Here is a 23,941-nt window from a genome sequence, read left to right as displayed (position 1 = left end):
GTCTGACTATATATGACTAAGTCTACAGCTCCTTCAACATGACTTGTCAGTGTGTGTAAAGTTCATGAGGGTAATTTCTAGAGAAAAGGTGATTATATGGGTACAGTGTGGACCTACACTGCATTACAAAGATTTATTGTAATCTAAGCAACACGGTGGAAAAGAGGCAACCTGATAAACCAGATCTTGTCAACCCAACTCTGGATCATGAAAAAATTCTATTTTGAAAAATACAAACTATTAGAAGTTAGGGTTTAATTACAGTAACATCCTTGTTGTGTTTTTTTAAAAAAAAAAGGGTGAGTCAATAATGTGTGGGCATTGTGAATACTTTTGCTATTGAAAAGCTATCAGGAATGATGAAAAAAGATCTGTACTTTATTCATGAGTGTTGACCCACTGGATCAAAGTGCTACTTCCCAGTCTAGGTTTTACACATGTTTCTGGCACCTCGATCCTAGCAAGTGCCCCTGCTCTTGCCTCAGCCCCATCTTAATCACTGCATCCTATTTGCTGAAAAGTTATAATGATGAACTCAAAGCTTCAGGGGTTCCTGAGAGCTGCTATTAAATTAAAAACAGAGCTGCCAAAACTCTTTGCAAATGAGCTCTCTGATGGGAACCAGTATTTCCAACCTGTACCAAGAGGGGAACTCTCTTTTAGATGCCTGGGGAAGAGAGAGAAAAGTGGTGAGTGTTTCAGACAAGGTCACTTGGGAAAACTGTTTTGTGTTTGATTCTTCTGAACCCCTGAGTCATCCCACAATATTGCTGTGTCTGTAGCATGATTAACAATGTAACCAATAATTAAAAAAAAACATACAACATGTAGAACCCTTAACTCTAATGTTCCTCACATCATAACAATACCAGCTCAGCCACAGGTTTCCCCCAAAGTGGAGCTGGTCTAGTCCTCTGTTCACTTCGTTTCAAAGAGCAGGAAGCCTGCGAAGGTGGAGAAGCGCTGGTGGTCCCCGTGAAGAGCGCCGTTGCCCATCCTCAGCCAAACCTCGTCTCCTTTGGCCAGCTTCAGCACCGCGTGGTTGCTGGACGTGTCTGATTTCCCCTTTGTCTCGTAGCTGGAAAGAAAAAAGGCACCGCCTACTTAGGCTTGGCAGTGGGCAGCCTGCTCTTTACCAAAACCTGCCCTCGCCTTCTCTCTCAGCTCCCCTGCATTTAGGCATAGTCCTGGGAGTAAGTCCTTTCACGGACATGGGAACAGAAATGGCAGGTGCCACTGCTAGACTTGGCCCGTGCAACTCTCAGGAACACCCCTCCCTGATCCTTCCTCATTATGATTGTGTGGGATGCTAAGGACAATGACCAGAATGACCTTGGAAGCTGTGTGTTGAGGCCTGAGTGCTTGAAGACGGTGTAGAGGAAAGCTCTCTATCGTCTGCCACACCAGGAGCAACCATTCTGGACTGTCCCATGAGGAAAAAAGGGGTTTCCGCGGTGGCCAAGCCTTTACATTGGGCCAACGTTGCAGTAGTGTAGTCCACCCTGGCTAATTTAGAATTTGGTGTTAGAGGGAGGGCTGCCAAACTAAAATACAGATGCTCTTTAACTCACGATGAGATTATGTCCAAATAAACCCATCGTCAGTTGAAACACCCTAAGTCGAATCATTATGTTGTACACCTGCAATGAATATAATTTGTATGTCAATTATACCTTAATAGAAAACGTTTTAAAAATTAGCTGTTCTACCTAAATGGATTGTTTTTGAAGGTCTTCTGGTAGCCAACATTAAGTTGAGAGATAAGGGTATGAGAACAAGAAATCAAGGAAATAACAGGCTGAAAAACTGTCAAGAAAATAACATTGGATGTGGTTTATTAACACAGATAACTGACTGGTAGCAAATAGATCAGAAACCTACATTTCTGAGAAAATGGTATTACCAACAAAGAAACAAAATACTGGCCTAAAAAGATTTTGGGATGTTCAACTAAGTCCTCTTAGCCTTCAAATGGGCACGAGCTGAAAACAGGCTGTAAAAGACCCCCACTGACAACCTACTCACCTTTTAGATATGGCTCTGGAGACACACAAACAAGGACTACCCTCCCAGAGGACAGCACCAGGGGCCAAAGGGACAAACAGCCCAGAGAGTAACTTGAACAAAAGGACTCTTCATCTTCTGAGATTGTGGGCTCTTAGCTGGATATATTCACTGCAGTTCAGGGTACTTCCCATGGGGGCAGAAAGGGGGAGACATGTATTCTAAGTGTGGGAAGAAGGGTTCAACAGATCATTCATAGCCAGAGAGGCAGAGAAGCCTGGCTGTTCACCAGACTTCACGGCCCCTCCTCCACAGGAGCCGCTGCCATCCTCGCTGTCTCTGGTTGGGTAAAGTTAGGCGGGGAACCATGTGGCACAGGTCTCTGAATAGAATGCCTGATGCCTAAACATTCCCACAAGCTTGCTGCGCCTTCCTCCTTCGGACCGTGACAAAGACAATGACCCGCGAGAATTTGGAAGTCAGTTTTATGGAAGGCAGAACTGCTTTCACTAGACTATGTTTTCAAAAACCAGGCAAAGTCCACACCCACCTCCCAACCTCCACACACCCCTTCCTTCTCCCTTTCTGGACCTGGTCAAGAAGAATAGAGTCCTCAGGTGTTCGAGCCACTATATGCTGTATCTCTTTGTTACAGCACCTTCACCTAAATGACTCATCTTTTTCTCTTTTGGCATTTCAGATATCTCCTCCCACGGATGGCCAGGCTCCAGGAGAAAATGTGCAATCCTCACAAGTCATCAAAACTAACAGGGAAGCACAGCTGGTGTGGCTCAGTGGTTGAGCATCAACCTATGAACCAGGAGGTCACAGTTCGATTCCCAGTCAGGGCACATGCCCAGGTTGTGGGCTCGATCCCCAGTGTGGGGTGTGCAGGAAGCAGCTGATCAATGATTCTCTCTCATCGTTGATGTTTCTATCTCTCTCTCCCTCTCCCTTCCTCTCTGAAATCAATAAAAGTATTTTTTTAAAAAATAAATAACAGAGAAATGATAACAGCCCCAAAGTTTTCCGTAGATAACTAACCAACAATTTAATTGTGGGGAAGATGCTAGCTCTTTGCCCCTTTCCCACATCCTATGCTTACACCACAGCAAGTTGAAATATTTCTTTTAAAAATAATTTCCTCCTCATGGAGCCCTAGTGCCAGGTTGCTAAGATCGATATCAGAGCAACAGCATGGCCAGGAGAGAAGAACCTACTCCAAGCTCTCAATCCATCAGCCCACAGGGACGGTAGACAAGGCCATCCATGGGGCTAAACTCTAAGCAAAAAGGGTGGGAGAGTGGGAAAGCAGAAGGAAAGAAGATGATGCGTTAAAAAAAGAATACCAATGACTGGTTATGGCGAGCGTTGCTAGTAATTAATTCATGGCCTCTTAACCTGTTTATGCCCAAGTTCATCAGGTTTGTTTATTCCAATTAGTAGTTATAATCTGGCCGTATACTGGTGTGTGGGAGCACTCAGTGACGGCAGCGTCCACATCAGGGTCTATTGATTCCTATCTAGTCCCTGGCCTTGGCCATCCTTTGAGCAAACAGTGGTGGCGTGGACATTACCTACGATCGAGAAGGCCACCCACCTGTACATGCTGAAGACCGTGTTGCCGTTGTGCATGAGGTACACGTACACTTCCTCAACGTCTTCGTGCTTCATCATGCTGAAGGTGAAGAAATACACGCCTGAAAAAGGCAGGTGTTGAATCACATTTGTGTTAATATGTGGTACATGGATGACCACGAGACAGCAGGGAGATATGCCCCATGACTTCCCACTTCTTTTGTTGGTAGTCTATGTGGTCGGTAGGTTCCTCTGGGCCCTTATTTGCATGCGGGCTTCTTTATCTGCTCTCAGTTTCAAACTGCTTTAATTTTTTTTTTCAGACTTTCCCAATGTGTACAGTGTGTGTTCAAGGAAGGAGTCGACCTCATTTTGGCTGTATGTCACTGCCTCCTCTTACCCCTGACCAAGTGCTTAAGGCAAAGTTACAGAGTACAGAGTACAAAGTTCCCGGGTACAGGTTAACCATCTTCAACACCCTCCTCAGGACTCACAGGGCCAAGGCACAGAGCCCTGAACAACAGACACGTGGCCTCCGTGGCCCAGGAAAATAAAAGCATGTAATAAACAGCACAGCGGATGAGCACACTCGCCACAGATTTAGCCACACATAAGAAATACTGTAACACGGATCAATGTGGATTAGCCCTAAAGAAACAGTCCCAACAACTTCTCACAATAGACATTGTAAGTAGGTGAAATTATGCACAATAAGCAGAAAGATGCAACGTGGACTCAGCAGCATAACCGTGCTCCTATCAATATGAATCCTTCTCATCTGGAAAAGGCAAACATATTTTAAAAGATATGAATGTCTTTGTAAGATTTCAGGGCTCCTCATCGAACGCACCTTAATTCAACCTGATACATCTGAAATGCCAGCGTAGACAGATAGTACCTTTACTGGGCGATTAAGGAGAATCCAATCACAGGGGGAGGGGAGAAAAGGAAAACCTCGACCCCAAAGCGCCCTAGGTTTGAGAGTGCATTCTGGAAAGATGACTGAAGTATCTTTGATGTCCACACTACATTTTTAAACTCATGGCCACATGTTAGTTTATTCGAACTGCTGTGATAAAATACCACAGACTGAATGGCTTATAAACCATAGGCATTTATTTCCCGTAGTTCCAGAGGTCGGAAGTCTGCAACCACAGTGCCCGCCTGGTCAGACGAGAGCCCTCTTCCAAGTCATGGACTTCTGCTTGTATCGTCTTTCGGCAGAGGGGCCTCCTTCAGGAAGGCACTAATCCCGTTCACGAGGGCTCCACCCTCAGGATCTAATCACACCCCAAAGGCCCTACCTCCGAAAGTGATCCCTTTGGGCATTGGATGTTCAATGGAGGGATTTTGAAGGGATGCAGCATTCAGCCCACAGCAGGCTCTGGAAGAGAAAGCCCCAGAGACATCTAAAACCAGCCCTGCGTCGTTTTTGGCTCTTTTCCAAAGGTGCAATCAAGAAAGCTGGAAGCTGTAAGGGTGCATGCTGGTGCACCTGCTTCTGAGTCAAGTGGAACCAAATAAAGAGGTCTGATTATGCTTCACTTAGTGCAGGCTCGCATACTCAAGGCGCTGGGATTAAAGGAAGTAGCATACTCATCAGCCATGTCCATTCATACTCCCAGGTGGTCCGCAGGTGAAAAGCAGAGAACTCAAAGGAAGTAGTGTACATGTGTCCAGGTTTTTACATTTTACAAAACTTATTACACACACGCACACACACACACACACACACACACACACACACCAATTTTCAATGCCTTAAGAAGATAAAGCTGGAATCAAAGGACAGGAAAAGATCTTTGTTTTCATGAAAAAAAAATGATGACTACTGTAATAAATAAATGGCAGAAGCATTTCAGAGAAAGCAGACTGAGGAACCGGATGGTGAATAATAAAATCCCCATAGTTGAAAATACAAAAATGAATATATGTATTATATCCACACATGGTGTTTCCTCCGAGAACGCACTTGTACCCTGGTTTTCAGATGTTACTGTAACTGCAGAAATCAGCCTTCTTTGTCTCATCACTCCCAAAGACGAAAATCATAAAATAGTCATTTTGCAATCTATTGAATGAGGCTTAAACAGTAACATGGGAGTCAGATGACAGCTGCTATTATCAGAATCATGTCTGATAACTAGAGTTCTGAAGAACTACTAAACCCTTGAGCTTCCATTACAAAGCCATTGAAAACCATGCAACCACGGACTGGGCTTACCTGGGTATTTATACAAACTGTGGCACGGATAGTGCTACAGACAGTTCTAGGAAAATTATAAACTGAACCTTCAGAGCAGAAACATCACAAAAGACGTTTTAAAGCCGATGGAAGCGTGATGAAAGATTGCTTCTATCACTTCCTATGACATTGACGTCTGACTTTAGCTGGGTAGAAAAATAAATCGAGGCGCACATTAAAAGCATTTGCAACAAATCTAACATGGTCACTGCATCCATCCGAATTTTCGTCTTTTCCTTCTGGATACCATATAGAGAAACAAACGGGATTGAAAAGAAACACCTAGAGGTATCCATTTCCCGCAAAGCCAAGAGACAAAAACAAATAAATAAAAACAACAAAACAATAAACTTTAGAAGTCCCATGGAGGTGTCAAGGGCGTGGGGCAAGGGGGTTTGAGGAGGCCATCTAGCAGCAGATCGCCATCAGTGCCAAGAAAAACACACTCCCTGGTGTAGAAAGGCCGCTCTGCAGGACAGAGGCTGACAAGCTCCCCCGGTGAGCAGAGCTGAGATGAAGCAAAAGTTCTGTTTTGGGGGAAGGTTGCTCAATAAGGTATAGAAGGTGTGGAAAGCAGCCCTGCAGTGGCGGATCCTAGAACCCGCCAGCAAACGTAAGGTGTCCACACACAGGAGAAGTGGCAAGTGCCAGGCTGGGTTCCCAAGTCTTGCTGGACCCAGAGCAGACTGGGGAGGCAGAGGAAGTGTGGCCACACAGGGGAGGCACAGAGGGACTGAAACAAGAAAAGCAGTGAGTCCCCTGACAGCAGGGCAGGGAGCACTGAGGGACCAAGCCCGGAAGGCTGCTGGGCCCATCCTCACCCAGAAATGACTGCACGTAGTGAGTGGGTCTAGGAAAACCCAACTCATCCAACCATCAGTTCGCTTTAAAAACTAGAGAAGCGCAGCCACCATTCCCAACAGGTGAAGAATACTCACCAAGAGGAGATGTTGTTACGCAGTCGATGAAAAATGTAAGCAAGTGTTCCATCATGAGTGTAAAATAGAGCAATGAAGTGAACATGGAGGGATCATGAAGCTATGCAGGAATTCATGGTAGAAATAAATGGCCAGACAATAGAGGGAACTGAAAATCGCGACATCATGACTAACATTAAGACATTTACAAAAAAATCATGGAAACAAGACAGAAGAAACTGGGAGAAGTAAAAAGAAGATACAATTAAGAACATCAGGATAGAAAGAGAAGAAGCAAACAACATGAAATGGAAATGAAAGAGCAAGATTACAGAAAATAATAGACACAGAAGACAAAGGAAAGTTAAAAACAAAGAAAGCAAGGCATAATTGGGGTCCTTTAAAGACGTCAACCAGCGGTGTGCTAAGGTGCACTGCGAGGGGTCGGGGAGGGGCCAGTATACGGCCAGATTATAACTACTAATTTTTTTCAGACTTTCCCAATGTGTACAGGGTGTGTTCAAGGAAAGAGTCGACCTCATTTTGGCTGTATGTCACTGCCTCCTCTTACCCCGGACCAAGTGCTTAAGGCAAAGTTACAGAGTACAGAGCACAAAGTTCCCAGGTATAGGTTAACCATCCTCAACACCCTCCTCAGGACTCACAGGGCCAAGGCACAGAGCCCTCAACAACAGACACGCGGCCTCCGTGGCCCAGGAAAATAAACGCGTGTAATAAACAGCACAGCGGGTGAGCACACTCGCCAGATTTGCAACACTCGAGTGTTGCAAATGATGACATTGTTTAAAGCGGCTGGCCTGTGATGATGATAAACTCTAACCGACTTTTCACTGGCTTCATTATAGTTTTAAAATATTCTCTAGACCATCTACCGCTTATAACCAGGTTTCTTAACACAAGTCTGACTGCTCCCACAGCAACCCCGCCTTACTACAACAGTGAAAAGAAAAACCAGTATTTATGTTTTAAAAAGTAATTCAAAGGAACTCTTCTGGACAAAAAGGCTTAAACCCACATATCCAAGGGACACAACGCAGAGCAGGAGAAGTTAACTCAGAATGACCAACACTTATTCTAGAAAAATCATTGGACTTTGACGTTAAAGCAAGAATTCTTTGGTAAGTCAAACAAAATGATTAAGTTACTTATAAGAGGAAAAAATTCAGACATATTTCAGAGTTCTTCAGGCCAAATGCCAGGAGACAGGGGGGGAAAGAGCTGTAAGCCAAGGTTTTTGCATGCAGCTCAAGTTACCACAGAGTACAGAACATGTGAAGTCCCGGGAATACTGATGCCATAAGCCTTAAGAAAATAGTTAGAGGCTAAAGTTTAGCTGGTAAAGAGATGCCTGGGAAACTCTGGCGAAATAACTAATAGTGAACATTGAATATAATCAATTACATGATCACTCTAAACCAATAACCTCGGATTGGGAGGCACTAATCTAAAATCTAACCCTCCCTCCCTCCCAACTTCCCTGCCTCCCTTCCTCCCTCTCTCCCTTCCTTCTTTTTTAATTGGTGGAGGGAATAATTCAGTCATTCATTTACTTTTACATCTCACCTGACACTGGGGCCCCAAATCTACCAGTCATGACATCAAAGAAGTTTCCAATGTTGGTCTCAACACTGCTGAAGATGATGCCACTGTTCTGGTTGCTGAAGTGAGTGGCCAGGGAAGCCATGAAGGCGATCTAAGGAGAGGGAGGATTGGTGGTTACTTAACAGACAGTTTATTTCAAAGAAGTAGGTTTTTATACATGTCAGTTTAGTCCAGCAGTATCTGTAACAGCAAGATGGGAAATCACTCGAACATTAATCTGTGGCAAATGAATTCAATAAATCGTGGTCATTGCTAACATTTTTATGCTATGTAGCCACTAAAATGATGGTAAATATCAACAGTCTGATCATGCATTTCAAGGAACATTAGACTTCAAAATGCTGTTTGAAATGTTAAAATTCTATTATCAAATCATATTGAGAAAATTTGGATGAAATCTTCTACTTATACCTATTAAGCGCACCTCAGTATATTAAAGATTTGAGAAGCCCTTAGCCTGGGTATAAACACTCACAGCTTTGGGGTTAGGGTTGGCTTTGAGAACATCCATCTTATTAGTTAACTTTAATCTTGCCAAGTGGGATCTGACTCCTTTTATTGGTAAATGTCTACTGGCAAGTGGCTCCCAGGTTGCTAAAATTATTCAGCAACATTCATTAAAACGTTACAAAACCACAAAAGCAGTTAGAGTAACACACAAGACCTCTTAGTTTACAAGGCCCAGAAAAATGATGGAATTTATCCACGGTCAAACAACCACTATCTATGCCCAAATAAAAGGCAAAGTTTCCCCCCATTGATCTTTCAGACAGTTTATATATTCGAGTTGTCAAAACCCTTTTTATTTAGCACTAGAGGCCCAGTGCACAAAATTCGTGCACTTGGGGATGGGGTCCCTCACCCTGGCCTGCGCCCTCTCGCAGTCCAGGAGCCCTTGGGGGATGTCCAACTGATGGCTTAGGCCTGTTCCCCACCGTCAGTTGGACATTCCTTAGTGCTGCCACGGAGGCGGGAGAGGCTCCTACCACCGCCGCTGTGCTCACCAGCCATGAGCCCGGCTTCTGGCTGAGTGGTGCTCCCCCTGTGGGAGCGCACTGACCACCAGGGGGCAGCTCCTGCGTTGAGCGTCTGCCCCCTGGTGGTCAGTGCGCATCATAGTGACCAGTCATTCTGCCGTTTGGTCAATTTGCATATTAGCCTTTGATTATATAGGATAGCTTCAAATTTGGAAAGTGGGAGATGAGCTGACATTCAGGGTTGCCTTGAATTTGGTCTATTGAGGGAGTTGGGTTTCACCCTTCAAACATTTCCTGCTCCCTAAGAATGACTGCAAAGCGCTCTGAACAGCACAAACCTCCTACACTAGAGATGAGCGAACAGAGACTTAGATTTCCTCCACGCTGGTGCCTGAGCCTTCTGCCCGGGACCAGGAAGCCCAGGGCCATGCAGCAGTCCCCTGGAGGTGCACTGGGCACGTACCTGCAGTTCCGGGGGGACCCCCGGGTAGCCCTTTTCTCCTTTGGGGCCATGCTGCCCTCGCTCCCCTCGTGGTCCCAGCTCTCCTTTGTCTCCTTTCTCACCTTTGGCCCCTTCGTGGCCAGTGGCTCCGTTATTGCCATTGTTTCCATGGTTTCCTTAAACAATCAGACATCGTCATATGAGAAAGCCCCATCACTCATACTCACCATCTATTCTCATACAAACACAGCCCCCAAATGTACAAACTCAGTTGTAAAGGGGCACCATTTGAAACAATCCCAAACACAGCCATGGAGGCACCATCTAATGGGGTCTCCTTTAAACAGGACACTCTTAAGGCTCCAAAGCCTGTTTCTCTTATAAAACAGGACTTAGATGAAAGAAAAAATGTGTAGAAGACTGATTACCAAAGCATCATTTATGGTAGCAAAGATTAGAAACCACCTAAATGTCCTACAATACTGGAAGGGCTAAACTGAAAAAAAAAAAAATACAACTGGGAGATGATGTTTTATAGTCATAAAAAAGAATGCTGAACATGAACAAAAGTAATAACATTAATAATATTCATTATATTTTTAGATTGAAAGGTTATTCATCAATAGAGATAGCATGATACTATGTGTGTATATGAATATATGTCACATATGTGTGTGTGTTACACCTGAAGGGGGAAAAGACTAGAACAAATTACATAAAAATATTTATAGTGATTTTTTCTAAATGGACAGGCATGAGTGATTTTTGTGTCATTCTACATACTTTTCTGTTTTTTTTCTGTGTGTTTTTAAAAGTTTTCTTCAAAGGACACATACCCCTTTTACAACTGGGAAAAAATAAAATCTTGGATAAAAAATTAGAATAATTTTGAAAGCAAGACTTGGCTAACAACTTCAGCTCTTCCCGTTATTTTGCACCATGGGACAATGTCTGTAGCTCTTTTCTTTTTATGTTTGTTGAATTTCGGGCCCTTTTGCTGTTGACTCTGCCTGTGACCTTTGGCCGGGTATCACAGCAGGCTTGCAGTTCCCCCAGATGGATGAACTTTGAGTGTGTTTATAGTTTAGTGAGTTAATGACTAAACTGCTCCTGATGGGGAGCATGTAGCCAAAGCCAGCCTGTCCTGTCACCTGAGAAGAGTTTACCTGAGAAGTTTTTAGAAGAGTCTGAATATCTCACCTCGAACTGCTGTACCTGCTGCCTGATGTCAATGACGGTGATTCAATGCCAGGAATCACAGTTTAAATTCTAACGGGGCATTTTCTCATTTCATTTTAGTTTTTACATATATTTTGATTGATTTCAGAGAGGAAGGGAGAGGAAGAGAGAGATGGAAACATCAATGATGAGAGAGAATAATCAATCGGCTGCCTCCTGGATGCCCCACACTGGGGGTCGAGCCCACAACCTGGGCAGGTGCCCTGACTGGGAATCCAAACGTGACCTCCTGGTTCATAGGTCGATGATCAACCACTGAGCCACGCCGGCCAGGCAGATATTTTCTCATTTTAAATTTGGTTACATTCAAGAAGCCACTCAATCGTCTTTAAAAAATTAAGCCTAATTTCATAGAGATAGCATCAATGGGATACATCAGGGAAGAGCCAGAAGACATTTGCCAAACCCTGAGGAAAGGTCCAACCCCAGGAATTAACCTGGAGAGAAGGAAGACAACTAGACCCCCAGAGAGGGTTAGAAGTTCTAGGACGGAGAGGACCTGGGCTTTCCCTGTCTGGCCGAGGACACCAGCAAGTTATCCAAACCCCACATGCCTGGGACACCACTCAGTAGAGTCGGGGTGGATGAATGGTGGGTCTAGAGAGGCACGGTGGAGTTCGACAGCATTCCCCGTGCCTCCACATAGTGCAGAAATGTTCCCCTGAGACCAAGAGAGCCATAAAAGGCAACTGAGGGTGGCTGAAGGCCAGGGGAAGAGAAATTGAACTGAATTAAGAGTCTGACAGAAGGATGAATAGCTCAGTGAATGGCCTCATGGAGATACCTGTAGCCTAGACCAGGAAATCTCCTCTCCTTCATACTTTCACTTCATAAGTCCCCTGAAAGTTAGATACAGTGCATCACATGAACCGCACTGTGGCAGCGATCTGAAGCCAGGGCATGTCCTCATTAAAATCAGGTAGTTCCCTAGGCCATGCTTCAAATGGAATCATAAATAGGATAGAGGTTATGCTGCTCCAGCTAAACTGCCTCTATAAGCCCAGTCTGCCCACTCTCTTTTGGATTTTCCATGCACACACTTTGGATCACACCCAAGCATCTCAGATGATTTGGGTTCACCCCCTGGCTCCCATTCTGGCACAGTCAGCAATTAGGGCGGCACGGTGCATCTCTCCCATCCTTACCTGGAATGCCAGGGGGGCCAGGAGGTCCAGGCGGCCCTTGATAGCCCCGGAAGCTGTAATCTCCATGGCAACACTTGCTGCAGTCTGGGGGCAGTCCTCCCGGCGATGGAGACTTTAAAAAGAGACAAAGAGAAGCTTCAGAGCAAAGTAATAGGACTTTTGAATTTCCTCTGGCCTTGCTCCCTAGGCAAGTTTAACCCCAAACAACCCACAACAACATCAGAAAAGATGGGGTGGGGTGGGGTGGGGATGTCAATGGCAAAGGAGTCAGGGGTAGCTAAGATGAATCAAAGATCAAAGGGTAAAGGAACCAAGAGAATCAATAGAAGAACTCACTCTTTGGAAAGGAGTGTGAGGGTGGCTGAGGGTGGGGTGTTGGGCAGTATCCCTAGAAGTACACTTTCGCTGCTACTCATGACAGCAAACGAGGAAACTCCAGAAACCCCCCTTTTTCCCCTGGAGCCTCAGATGCAGCTAGATTGAGTCCATGACTCCCAAATGAGAATTATCAACTTTTCACAGAACATGTGTAAGATAACTGCTAATACTCCTTTTTATTCATGGTTTGTGCAAATATACTAGATGACAAATACCGAAGAATGAGGCAGAGGCAACGCTCAGATCATGATAGTTCACAGGGTAGAAGATTCAGAGTGGCTTTTTTTTCCTCCAATGAAAACCATCAGACCTGACTGTCTTCCATTTACCGCCCCTTCCCTTTTTTGGGGGGAAAAAATCAGCCTCAACTCAGATCTCGTGGTTATGGCATTGGCCCCTCCCCAGTGGTCAACAAGACAACATTGATACGGAGACTGCCTAGGAATTAGCCTTCCTTGCTCCGTGAGACCACATTGTCTGACCAAAAGGTTGCCATCAAAGCATACTTTGGATTAATTTATGACCAAAAGGGGAAACTGTGCACAAAAAAGGGTGGAGGGGTGCTTTAGAAAGTAACTTCACAGAGTAATCTGATCATAAACTCTAAATTCCTAACTGGGCAGGTCATGGGGGGTAGTCCCACCCCAGGCCTATAACTTCTTTAGTGGAAGGTTTTAAGGGAGCCCTCTTGATTGTTCTTGTGCAACTAGGTTAACATACTAGTACCTTCGAAATACCAAGGGGATATTAACCCTCAAGAGAGCATGTAATCTTATTAACTATCCTGCAATCCAATCCCCACCTTGCTCTTTCCAATCTGCCTTATGTCCTGTCCTTAATTTCAAGTGCGTAAAAGACGCTGCAAACCTGTTATTCCCAGGATCGTTTGGATCCTGCTCCCTGATGGTGTCCTCAGTTTGCCTCAGATAAAGTCATTTTTTAGAAAAGAATTATCAACTTTACATAGTTATTAAGACTATGCTCATAATATTGGGTTAAGAGTTCTTAGAAATTCTCAATTGTAACTCTAGCTTTTCAAACAGCCAGAACACACTTGCATTGCCTCAGGGAATCACAGAAATGAAGTATCCGTTAGTCCAATACATTTTTATGAATTACCTCATTTTAAGTTTAGTTTCATTTGAGAAACCACTCAAAGTTTTATTTCAAAAAATTAAACTTTGGTTGGTAAATATTAACATCAATAGAGATAAGTCAGAGAAGTCGTTTCTCCGTCTTGAAACAACTTTAACTTCCTCTTAATAAGTATTTAACATGATGTTCTGTTTTGTATTCTACTTTGAACTTTAAAATGATTATCACATTGCTTGAACAAATATTTAATTAGTTCTTAATGAAGAGTAAACGTGTTCAAATGTGACACTGAGTTAAATGCCTATTTATTTAAAGATAAATTTCTAAAATGTGTATTTTCACTTCAAGGAGCTAGAGATCTAGGGGAAATTGATCAGCAAAAGAGTTTGAGTTGCTTATAAAACTGGAGTCTCATCTAAACTGGAATCTTGCCTTTTAATTATGTCATACAAATACTTGTGGAAACTTTCCTAGACACCAATTGTAATTCAGTGGTTTCTTGAAAACAGCATATTGTTGCTAAGGGATTCATTATTAAAAAAAAAAAAGAGGAATTTCAAAAGAAGAGAGAGGGAGATAAAGAGGGCGAGACAGAAGGAGGGAAAAAAATGTAAAATTCACATTTTATAATTAGAAATTCAAGCAGAAAAGTGGATAAAGTCTTCACAATGCTGTACATTTAGACTTCACTTTTTTTTTTTAAATAAAAAATGGGCTTGGATGCTAGCCCGGTGTGGCAAGGTAGTTGAGCATTGACCTATGAACCAGGAGGTCATGGTCAGGGCACATGCTGGATTGCAGGCTCCATCCCCAGTGTGGGGCATGCAGGAGGCAGCCAATCGATGATTCCCTCTTATCACTGATGTTTCTATCTCTCTCTCCCTTTCCCTTCTTGTCTGAAATCAATAAAAAAAAAATTTTAAAAAATGGGCTTGGACTTTTCTCTTACTCTCTCATTCCTTTTCCTAAAGGTTTCCACCAAGCTACTCCTGGCCATTGCAGAACCGTTTATGTAGCCCAGGAATTCCCCACAACAGCTCAGAGCCCAAGTCTTGAGTGATCAGGCGCTACCATTTGGAACTAACTCTCAGTCTACTTTTCAGTCGACCAGACCCAACTATGGACAGGTATGAGAATCCATGAAAACCTGTTGTAAAACTGGTGGCGAAAAAGATAATCAGCAAAAGTAATTGGTCTGAGACCAGGGCTGTCAGACACTTGGAAAGTCAGACACCAGAGCACCACCCACCTTCCAACCCAGAGATGCACTCTGAGGAGAAAATATTCCTTCATTTCCTGCTATGATCTTGCTAATGTGAAAATATGGCTCTTTGAGCTCCAAGAAATCCGGTGCCAATAATGGATTTTGGAAAAGAAGGGAGTGGAGGGAGGTAAAATCCTGATGTGGAACAATTTGTTTATGAATAGAATCGAAATACTGAGAATGTCAGAAAGGGAATGTCAGAAAGGAGACTGGACTGGAGCCTGGAAGTCCCATCTCAGTTCTGTGTGACTTCAGGGGAGTCACTATCCCTCAGTCATCATTTTTCCTCTCTACTACATTAGAAGATTGAGTAAGATGGTCATGAGTTTTTTTTCCAGCTCTAGGATGCAAAAAAGATACTAAAGTATTTTTCAAAACCTGAAATAATGACTTAGAAAGATTTTGCTTTTAAAGTCTAGTATCTAGGCAAGAGAAGTTAAGTCCAGGAGATGGGGTTGTTCAGTATCAGAGCTAACTAAACTGCGTGCATGCCTACGCTGCTTGGGGTGCTTTGAGAGCAAAGAGCCGCCACCAAAACAGGGCGGGATTTCCAGTCACTACCTCTTGGGCACCATTCGAAGAGCCCTACTGCAACATTTCACATGTCCCTCCCTCTGGCTGGCTTTCAAAGCTCAGTCAAATGGAGCCATGATCATGAGTCTTTTGATGGACTTGTAGAATAAGGTGGACAGAACATGTTAATGAAGATGTTTCCTCCTAGGGAAGGGCGAATTAGGTAGTTACTGTCTATCACCCTCTTAAGTTTATCAATCCTTTTCCCAAAAATTAGGTCCAATTTGAACACCAAGCACATGCAAATGGGCAGTAGGGGAGGAAGGTGTCCCTAAGACAAGTTCTGTCCATTTTGAAGATGGAGGCCCCAGAGCAGCTCTTCAGAAGTCAACTCAACCAACAGTAAGTGACTTCTAGGAAAGGGAGTCCATAGCTTCCTCTTTAACCCAAGTAAGAGGAGCGAGAAAGAAGGAGAGGGGAATTAGGAAGAGAGAGAGGGAGAGGGAGCGATGTCTAGAACGAGAAGGGGAGACTGATACGGGCGAATGGGGAAGAGCTGCAGAGAAGAAAATGCCAGGGAAAGAGTCCAGGTCTGCTCACCCTCATCTCTGCACACTCCCATCCATGGACCCTTTGGGCACAGTCATTTCCTAGAGCCCAAACCTGACACCTTACTGCCCTGCTATGAACAAAAAACAAACTTTTGCTGGCAAAGTATGATCTAAGCTCCTCAGCCGGCCAACAGCATCCCCCAGCCTGGCTCTGAAACCATCCCATGTCTTCCTCCCTCTTTGCCCAGGGACAGCCATCCTTTTGTTTCATCTCTGAGATCCAGCTCAGTGCCCACCACTCCGACACTTTTCCCCCAACTGTCTCTTGTGCATTGAGTTGGCCACACGGTATTTAATTATCTGTTCATTTATCGCCACTAGAATGCTTCAGAAGGGATCAGAAGTAGGACATCGGGCGTGTTTATGCCCATCCTATAGCTTGGCACACAGTAGAGGCACAGGAAATGACTGGTGAAAGAATGAATGAGGAGACAGAAAAATTAAAATAAAAGAAGAACACAGGACAATCCTAAATTCAGGTGGGTTTCCATATCCATGAGCAGAAAAGTTGCTTTGAAAACGTCTAGAATATCAATGACTAGATCTCCTCAGTATCTCCTGTTAGTGGTTTGTTTGGAAATATATTGGAGAGGCAGGGGAGTTTGAAAGCCCCTGATTTCAAAAACAGGCAGAAAGTGACTGATCTGATTTCAGCCTGCTGAATGCCCAGGGGGATAGAAGGTGGGGTGGGTAGAAATTAATTTGGACCTTCAGTGACCTGCTGGGTATCAGTTACCAAGAAATAATGACTGATGACAGTCTCCATCTGCTTTCTACTGCTGCTAGGGGCTCACCCTGCCAGAGCCAGGAAGAATCCAGCAAAGATCCCATCGACTGAAATAGAAAGTCCAGGTCAAGGCTTGGACAAAGGGGAAATATCTTCCCCACAATGGAAAACACAGCTGAGCATCGCTCACCCTGCAGCCAAAAGACTGTCAGACAAGAGACAAACTCTAAAACGCCTTTAAAAAGAGGTTGTGTTTAAAGGTCAGCGTTTCTTCTGCGGCTCCTTAAAGACGCAATTTTTCCTTGACACGGCCCCACGGAATCGTGTCCCAGGTTAGAGGTCCCAGGTTAGTCCTAGGTCTACAGGTGGTTCTGTGTGTGAACTTGGTCCCTGATCAGATAAGGTGTCTCAACCCAAACTTCTCCACCTGTGGTGGGAGGGGATCAGATTGCAACTGCATGTCCCTTTCGGGGCCTATTTAAATGCATCAAAGCAGTCAATTCTTGTAGTGAAACCTATTTGTTCAAAGATCACATAATTCAAAGTAACTCTCCTTGCCCCCTCATCTGATTTCAGCAAGCTTGGTGCTTAGAGAGTAAATAAAAATTTCCCTATGTTGTTTACCTAAAACAAATACAATGTTATATATCCACTAGAGGCCTGATGCACGAAATTCATGCAAGAGTAGGCTTTCCTTCCCCTGACTGCTGGCACTGGCTTCCCTCTGGTACCTGGGACCTGGGCTTTCCTTGCAGCCCCGGCTTCGTCTGGAAAGATGGCCGGTCTAATTGTCATATTATGCTTTTATTTTTATAGATTATACTTCAGTTAAAAATATGTTAAATAGTTTTAAATAGACATTTTAAAATCTGTTGTCCTTAATGTTAAAATCTTGCTGTCCTTAATGTTTAAAATAAATTGAGTCCCACCAATTTGCTATTCACTACACTGAAAATTTAGCTCACTCCCATACTACCCTAAAAGGGTTAAAGATGAATCTAATGAACAAAATAAACTGATGAATAAAATAGAACCAGAGATATGGAAACATGGAACAGACTGACGAATCTCAGAGGGAAGGGGGAGAGGAGGGATGGGATGAGATTAACCAAAGAATTCATATGCGCAGATGCATTCATCACCTATGGACACAGACAATAGGGTGGTGAAGGCCTGGGGTGGGACGAGAGCCCGGTGGAGGGGGCCATTGGAGGGAGAAAAGAGGTTTGCCTGTAATACTCAGCAATAAAGATTCAATAAAAAAGAGTTAAAGACGTTCCTTTATTGCTGAGCTCTTACTCTGAGAAATTAACCCCATCCTCTGCGATTATCAGGCATTCACTCATACAAAGAGGTTTACATTTTAAATATATAGCCTTTTTGTTGATTTAACTCTTGGTTTATTTTAACTCTTTGGTCCTTTTTGAAACAGACTGAACATAGAAACTTAGCGACTAGAAAGCTAGCAAGCAGATCACACGCCTGGCATAAAAGGCCGCAGTACACTCTCAAAGCAAAGCGAAAACCTCCAGGGCAGCTTCTCCCTGCTGGGCACGGATTCAGAAAGCCCAACGCCCTTATGATCGGCGAATGAGCAGGGACAGCCATGTGGCTACCGCATGGTCAGCCTCCTCTTTCCACACCCAGGGAAGGGGGACACCAAGTCACAGCAGAGCAGGGAGCCGACGGCCCCAGTGTCCTATTTGGCGGGGCATCAAGCAGTCTCTCTGTCCCAGCACACTGATCCCTGCTGGCTTTCTAAGAGGCCCACAGCCCCCCTCGAGCACAGAGCACCCCAGAAAGACACCCACCAGCAGCTCAGCAGATGTCTCAGAAGCACCCCCCTTCAGAATCGCAGCTGAAGCCACAGCCAGGACAGCCCCTCCCAGGAAAGCCTTAGAAGAGAATGCTGAGTACCTGGCCCCAGAACGGGGTGATCGGGGCTAGGCCATCTACCTCGGGGTGCGGGAGCTCATCTGGCCTCGGGGGCTTTAGGTCTGCAGACGCGTTATTAGCCACAGTCCCCGCTCTCGGGTGGCTCCGCTCTCTCACTGTCTCCCTCCTGGAGCCACCACGGACGGTCTGCTGGTGGCTCTGCACTATTCTGGCCACCACGTTATTAGCTCTTCCGCTCACCTCCATGTATTCATCTTGACACAGGCAAAAAGGGAGGACAAACAGAGCCAGCAGGTGCCCACGGACCATGGTTCTCAGCAAGCCAGGAGCCTCCTGGGGAAGCCGGCCGGGCTCCGGCGCGTGGTCTCCTCGGGGGACGCCGGGCTGGAGATGGAGCGCAGCCGGCCGGCGGTTTTATACTTGGCCGGGCAGTAAATAGGCTGCAGGCATGCCAGAGGGGAAGCAGAACGGCCCATTCATCACTCCCCACATCACAGGCAGCACGGCGTGCGCGCACAGCTCCCAGTTGCTGGGGTTCATAAATGTCACACCTTGGCCCGGCTTTCTGGTTGCAGCATGAAAAAAAAGCATGTGCGACCAGCTGGAAACAGGGGGCATGTGTCCAGGGGCTCCCTGTCCAGATGAGACAGGGAAAGGCTGTGCCCCGCGGGCTGGGATGCCTTTTTGAAAAGCCTCCAGCGGGCCTGCCAGGAAATCCGGGCTTAACGGCATCCAGTCTGTCTGAGAGGCAGTGGGAACCCGCCAGGCCGACCCAGAAAGCTCCTGCCCTCGCTCGGAAAAGTCACCATCCCCATCCCCCCCTGCACCCCAGTGGTTGGCTTAGAGGAACTCATTCCCCTCCCCGACACCAGGAGCAGAAGGCCGCGGGTCCTCAACACCAGGCTGGACTCAGAGACTTGGGGGTGAGCAACTGCGCTTCCCTGTCCAGCAAATGCTTTTTCCCTGAATTACAAGCATCCAGCAAACACATTTCCCTGTTTCCAAGAGCCAAAGTTAAGTCCAAGGTCACCAAGTTGCTATGGTCGTATGGAACCAGGACATCCTCCTTTGCACTAAGAGAATAGCGTCTCTGGCTACTCTTCCTTCTGACCTGTTATTGGTTGAAATCGAACACATGGACGGCGCTGAGCCAAACGCAGGACTCGGAGCAGATCAGGATGGAGGGGGTCTTCGTGTCCTTTGTTCTGCTCACTACGCTTTGACTAATTCTGCTGAAGAGCCAGTGGACATGCCTCACCTCTTCGCGATAATAAATTAAGTTCTATAGATTTTGCATTTAAGGTGGCTTCTATTTACATACGTCACTTACTATTCCTCATTCGCTCGCATAGTAAGAAGTCACCGGAGGACTGGAGTCCAGCAGGAGTGAGAGACCCCGGGACCTGCAGGAGGTGGATGAGTGCAAGTGTCTGATGCCAAGCAGACAAGGGGCCCCGTTAGAAGGCCACAACTCAGCGAGGCCGGGCCTGACGATAAAGCTGATGTGACGGAGCAGCTGGAGAGAGTGGGGGTGTGGGGGGGTCCTCCTCTCCCAGCTGCCTCCTCACTCAGCAGAGGGCTTTATCCCCTGCACCTGCCAGACAGCTGCCTCCACGCCCACGTCCAGGCATGGGAAGGACCTGGTGCTGGGGATGGGAGGAGTGAGAGTTATGCTGTAACATAGAAGCTCTCCAGTTGACGACTGCAGGGCTTGGGAGCCATGCTTATCCAAAGCAGGCAGTTCCCATGTGGTGGGTGTGAGACGCTCAGCCAGCCCCATTCTACAAGTCTACCCCGCGTTGTCCACAATCTCTGCCCCGGAGGATCTCTGCTTCTGTGCTGAGCGCCAGGCAAATGCCCCTGGGAGGACAGCACATCAAGCCGTTATCTGACACTAACTCTAACTGGGGATTGTTTGACAGACCTGGAGCTGAGGCGGGAAGGGCAGTCCCCGGGCCCTGCGGACAGACGGGTGGTGGAAGGCAGCGGTGGGAGGAAAGGCCCTGAGCATGTCCCAGGGGGACACTCCTCACCAGGGAGACCACGAGGCAAGGAATGGCTCTGAATCCAGGTCACCCATTCGCCAGTTTTCTAAGCGCTCCCTGGCAGCTCCCCGGCCTGGACCCTCTGGCCAAGTGGCTACAAGTCAACCTCTTCTGACTTTCAACTGCATTGAGACTTTCCATGGGTGTTTTCAATCCTTCCATCTATTCTAGTGGTTCTCAGTCTTGGCCGCATAATAAAATCAACCAGGGAACTTCTAAATATATCCGTGCCTGGGCCCCGCCCCAGACCAATTGAGTCAGAAAATCTCGTGGGGCCTGGGCACCAACAGCGTTTACAAAGCTCACCGAGAAGACTCGAATGTGCAGCCAGGGTTAGAAGTCACTGGCCCGCCCTCTCCTTGACTCCAGGAGAATACAAAACAGCTATAATTTCTTCAGCACTTACCATGTGCCAGCCCAGTACTTCTTTGCTTCATTCAGCTCATTACTTTTCTCAGTAACCCTCTCACCCCCAGATGCGGAGACGAGGCTCAGAGAGGTAACATGACTTGCCTGGCGTCACACAGCTGGAAGGGGTCATCCGGATCTGCCTCCATCTGCTCCCTGCCTCCCTCCAGAGAAGCAGGGGGAGACCCACGGCAGGCTGCCCGCAGACAGGATGCCAGCTCATGGCTCACGGGGCCTGCCCGCAGGATCTGAGGTCAGAGAGTTACGAGTTGAAATGTACCACCCCAAAGAGACGTTGAAGGCCTAACCCCCAGCCCCCATGAGGATGACTTTACTTGGAAATAAAGTCCTTGCAGATGAGCATGTTAAGATGAGATCATTAGGATGAGCCCTAACCAGATACGACTGTGTTGTTACAAAGAGGAAACATTTGGACACAGAGACAGACACACACGCACATGGGGAGAACGCCATGTGAAGACGAAGGCAGAGATCGGGGTGACGCGTGCACCAGTCAGGGATCGCCAAAGGCTGCCGGCAAACCACCAGAAGCCAGGAGCAGGCTGGTACAGTCCCCCCCTCCCCCCTCCCCCCCTCCCCTCTCACCCCCCTCTCTCCCCCCCTGACCCCCCCACCCTCCCCCCATCTTCAGAAGGAGCCAGCTCTGTGGACACCCACACCTCAGACATCCAGCCTCCAGAGCTATGAGACGATACATTCCTATAGTTAAGCCACCTGATTTGTGCCGCTGGGAGGGCGGCCCCAGCCAACCATACAGAGCATGTAGGGAAACCTGAAAAACTCCAGCCAAGGAGACAACAGTGCGAGAAGATTTAGCCAATTGTTCAAGTTCAGGAATGGCTTGTAGCATGGCCCCAGGCAAGACCCCCAGCCTCCGGCACAGGCCCTTTCCATGCCCTCAGCGCCTCCCCATTGCCTGCATTTTAACCGTGGCTCCTGGTTAAATCCTCCTTGGGGTTGTCATCCTGTACCCGTGCTGGCAATGCCCCTCGTTCAAAGGAGTTAGGATTGGGCATAACTTCTCGCCTGTGGGCTGAGTATGGAAGACATCTCGGATCGGAGTCTCACTAGCACACGGCCTGTCTGTGAAAGCTCACAAAGGATGCCTGGGGACACCCGTCTGCTAAGATGTGGGGGGACGCTTGCTTGTTCAGCGGCCCCCAAAGTCCAGCAGGATGTTGGCCCCGCCAGCTCCACGCGCAGCAGGGCGTGTGAATACGTGTGCAGTCAGCTCTGGGAACCGGCTGCCAGCCGGAGGCAAACGTTTGCTTAGCCCTCCTTACAAAGACAGCTGTTCTGAGGTGTGGAGGTGCCCTGCGGTCTCCCCGCGGCGCTCGCTGGGCTTGGCAGAAAGGAGATCAGCTGTGGTCTGGCAGGGGACAGTGAAGGACTGTGTGAGGCTGAACGTGTCTTTATCTCAGCGCCAACGTAAAGGGCGCTGAGCAGGAGGCTCAGTAGTGGGGTGTGAGACCCACCTCTCTCCGCCCCTCCCCACTGAAAAGTCCTCCCTGTGCTCAGCGCGGTGAGATTCTAAAATCAAGGCTCAATCCCCTTGATCTAAACAAGTTAGAGGTTTCTTAATATGCAAATAAAATAAAAATGCTCCCTGCCATGAGGTAGGGTAGCCGTATTGGGCATTTATGTCCTGATGTCGAAGGCTTTCTCAGATCCTTCTCGGGTGAGTTTTATTTGGAGAAGAAAGAAAAGAAAGGAACACGTGTTTTCAGAAAGGGGACATGGTCGTTCAGTATTAGCTGTTGCCATTTAAAGAACATTGTTTTCATGCTGGGCACCAATATGAGGCAGAACTGGAGGCAGAACCCCAGAGGAAGATGGTCGGTGAGTCAGGGCGCCATGGCTGTGGTGGAATGACACAGTTTCGGGTCTGACCCTCGTTAGGCAAGCACAGGAAACACGTGCCAGTGTCCCTGGAAGGGGTCCGTCTCCATGGCCCAAAGAAGGCCGTCAGGGACTGAGGTATGAACACAGCGTCGAAATGAAAACTGTAAGTGTATGTTTACTGACCAGCAAGTTCTCCCTGTAGGAGCTCTACTTGAGAAGACAATTCTAATCAGAGATGTGTGATAAACAGGAAAGAGTGTGTGTGTGTGTAACAGAATTTGTTGGGTAATAGGGGATTAATGGCTGGTAATTAGCCTTTGTGCCAGTAGTCAGAGTAGAAACAGAAACCACCCCAGGTATTTCAGCTGAGAGAATTTAATCTAAGGAATGGGTTGAGCACAGAGGTAGTAACTGCAGGAAGCGAGCTGGGAGTTGGAAGGGGAGAGGCTGGTGTTATTAGAATTTAGAAGCTGGAAGGAGGGACCCTGCAGAGCTGGGATTCAGATGACCGAGGACAGGTCACTGCCCAACTGACGCTGGCACCTTGGCCAGGGTGCAGCGAGGCTGACAGAAAGATGCTGGCCCGGAACCAACTAGTTAAAGGCCATTGCTCAGCAGACACAAACACAGCAAGCAGAAGGAATGACCAGTGTCTTCCAGGATCCTCCCGCCTTCCAGCACCCCCTACTGGTTGACAAAGAGAAGAGCAATTTGCAGAGTCCCAGTCCCAGCATCACCAGGCAGAGCTTTAAAGGCTGGGGCGGGGCTGAGAGACTGCATGGCTCCCTGGGCGTGTTCCTGCCACTGGGAGCAGGTACTCAAGTTCCTGGGGAAGCACATCATCCAGGTGAGTCTGTCTGAATCCTCCTTTTATAAACTTTATGCAGTTCATCTCCGTTTTTCCTAATAATTTCTTTCTTCAGACAGAGGGCAATGCAATTGCACAAAAGCGTTCCCATTCCCCCTGGAGA

General features: G+C 46.7%; 1 protein-coding gene across 3 annotated transcripts; it reads right to left on the bottom strand.

Moving 5' to 3' along the window:
• Positions 1–292: 292 nt before the first annotated feature.
• C1QTNF3 (C1q and TNF related 3) lies at positions 293–19,392 on the bottom strand. 3 transcript variants are annotated; one of them, XM_059694975.1, is made up of 6 exons: positions 18,676–19,392; positions 12,171–12,282; positions 9,808–9,962; positions 8,329–8,458; positions 3,605–3,704; positions 293–1,078 (listed from the first exon to the last, which is right to left on the bottom strand). In XM_059694975.1, the coding sequence occupies exons 1-6, from the start codon at positions 18,961–18,963 to the stop codon at positions 919–921; spliced, it is 945 nt and encodes a 314-aa protein (XP_059550958.1). In that variant the 5' UTR covers positions 18,964–19,392; the 3' UTR covers positions 293–918. The 3 variants fall into 3 exon arrangements, with proteins under 3 accessions (XP_059550958.1, XP_059550959.1, XP_059550960.1); XM_059694976.1 differs by having other exon boundaries at positions 18,715–19,391; XM_059694977.1 differs by having other exon boundaries at positions 18,895–19,380.
• Positions 19,393–23,941: the final 4,549 nt, after the last annotated feature.

The sequence above is a fragment of the Myotis daubentonii genome, chromosome 4 (assembly GCF_963259705.1).
Source record: "Myotis daubentonii chromosome 4, mMyoDau2.1, whole genome shotgun sequence".
Lineage (NCBI taxonomy): Eukaryota > Metazoa > Chordata > Mammalia > Chiroptera > Vespertilionidae > Myotis > Myotis daubentonii.
The sequence above is the reverse complement of the archived record's forward strand: the minus strand, read 5'-3'. Positions and strand labels throughout refer to the sequence as shown.

Excerpts from the sequence above, each read along its gene's own strand:
- C1QTNF3 (XM_059694975.1), bottom strand. The coding sequence starts at position 18,963 with ATGGTCCGTGGGCACCTGCTGGCTCTGTTTGTCCTCCCTTTTTGCCTG. Across the intron at positions 9,963-12,170 it reads TGGCCCCCCTGGCATTCCAG|GAAACCATGGAAACAATGGC; the intron begins GTAAGGATGGGA and ends TGATTGTTTAAG. Across the intron at positions 3,705-8,328 it reads ATTTGGGGCCCCAGTGTCAG|GCGTGTATTTCTTCACCTTC; the intron begins GTGAGATGTAAA and ends TGCCTTTTTCAG.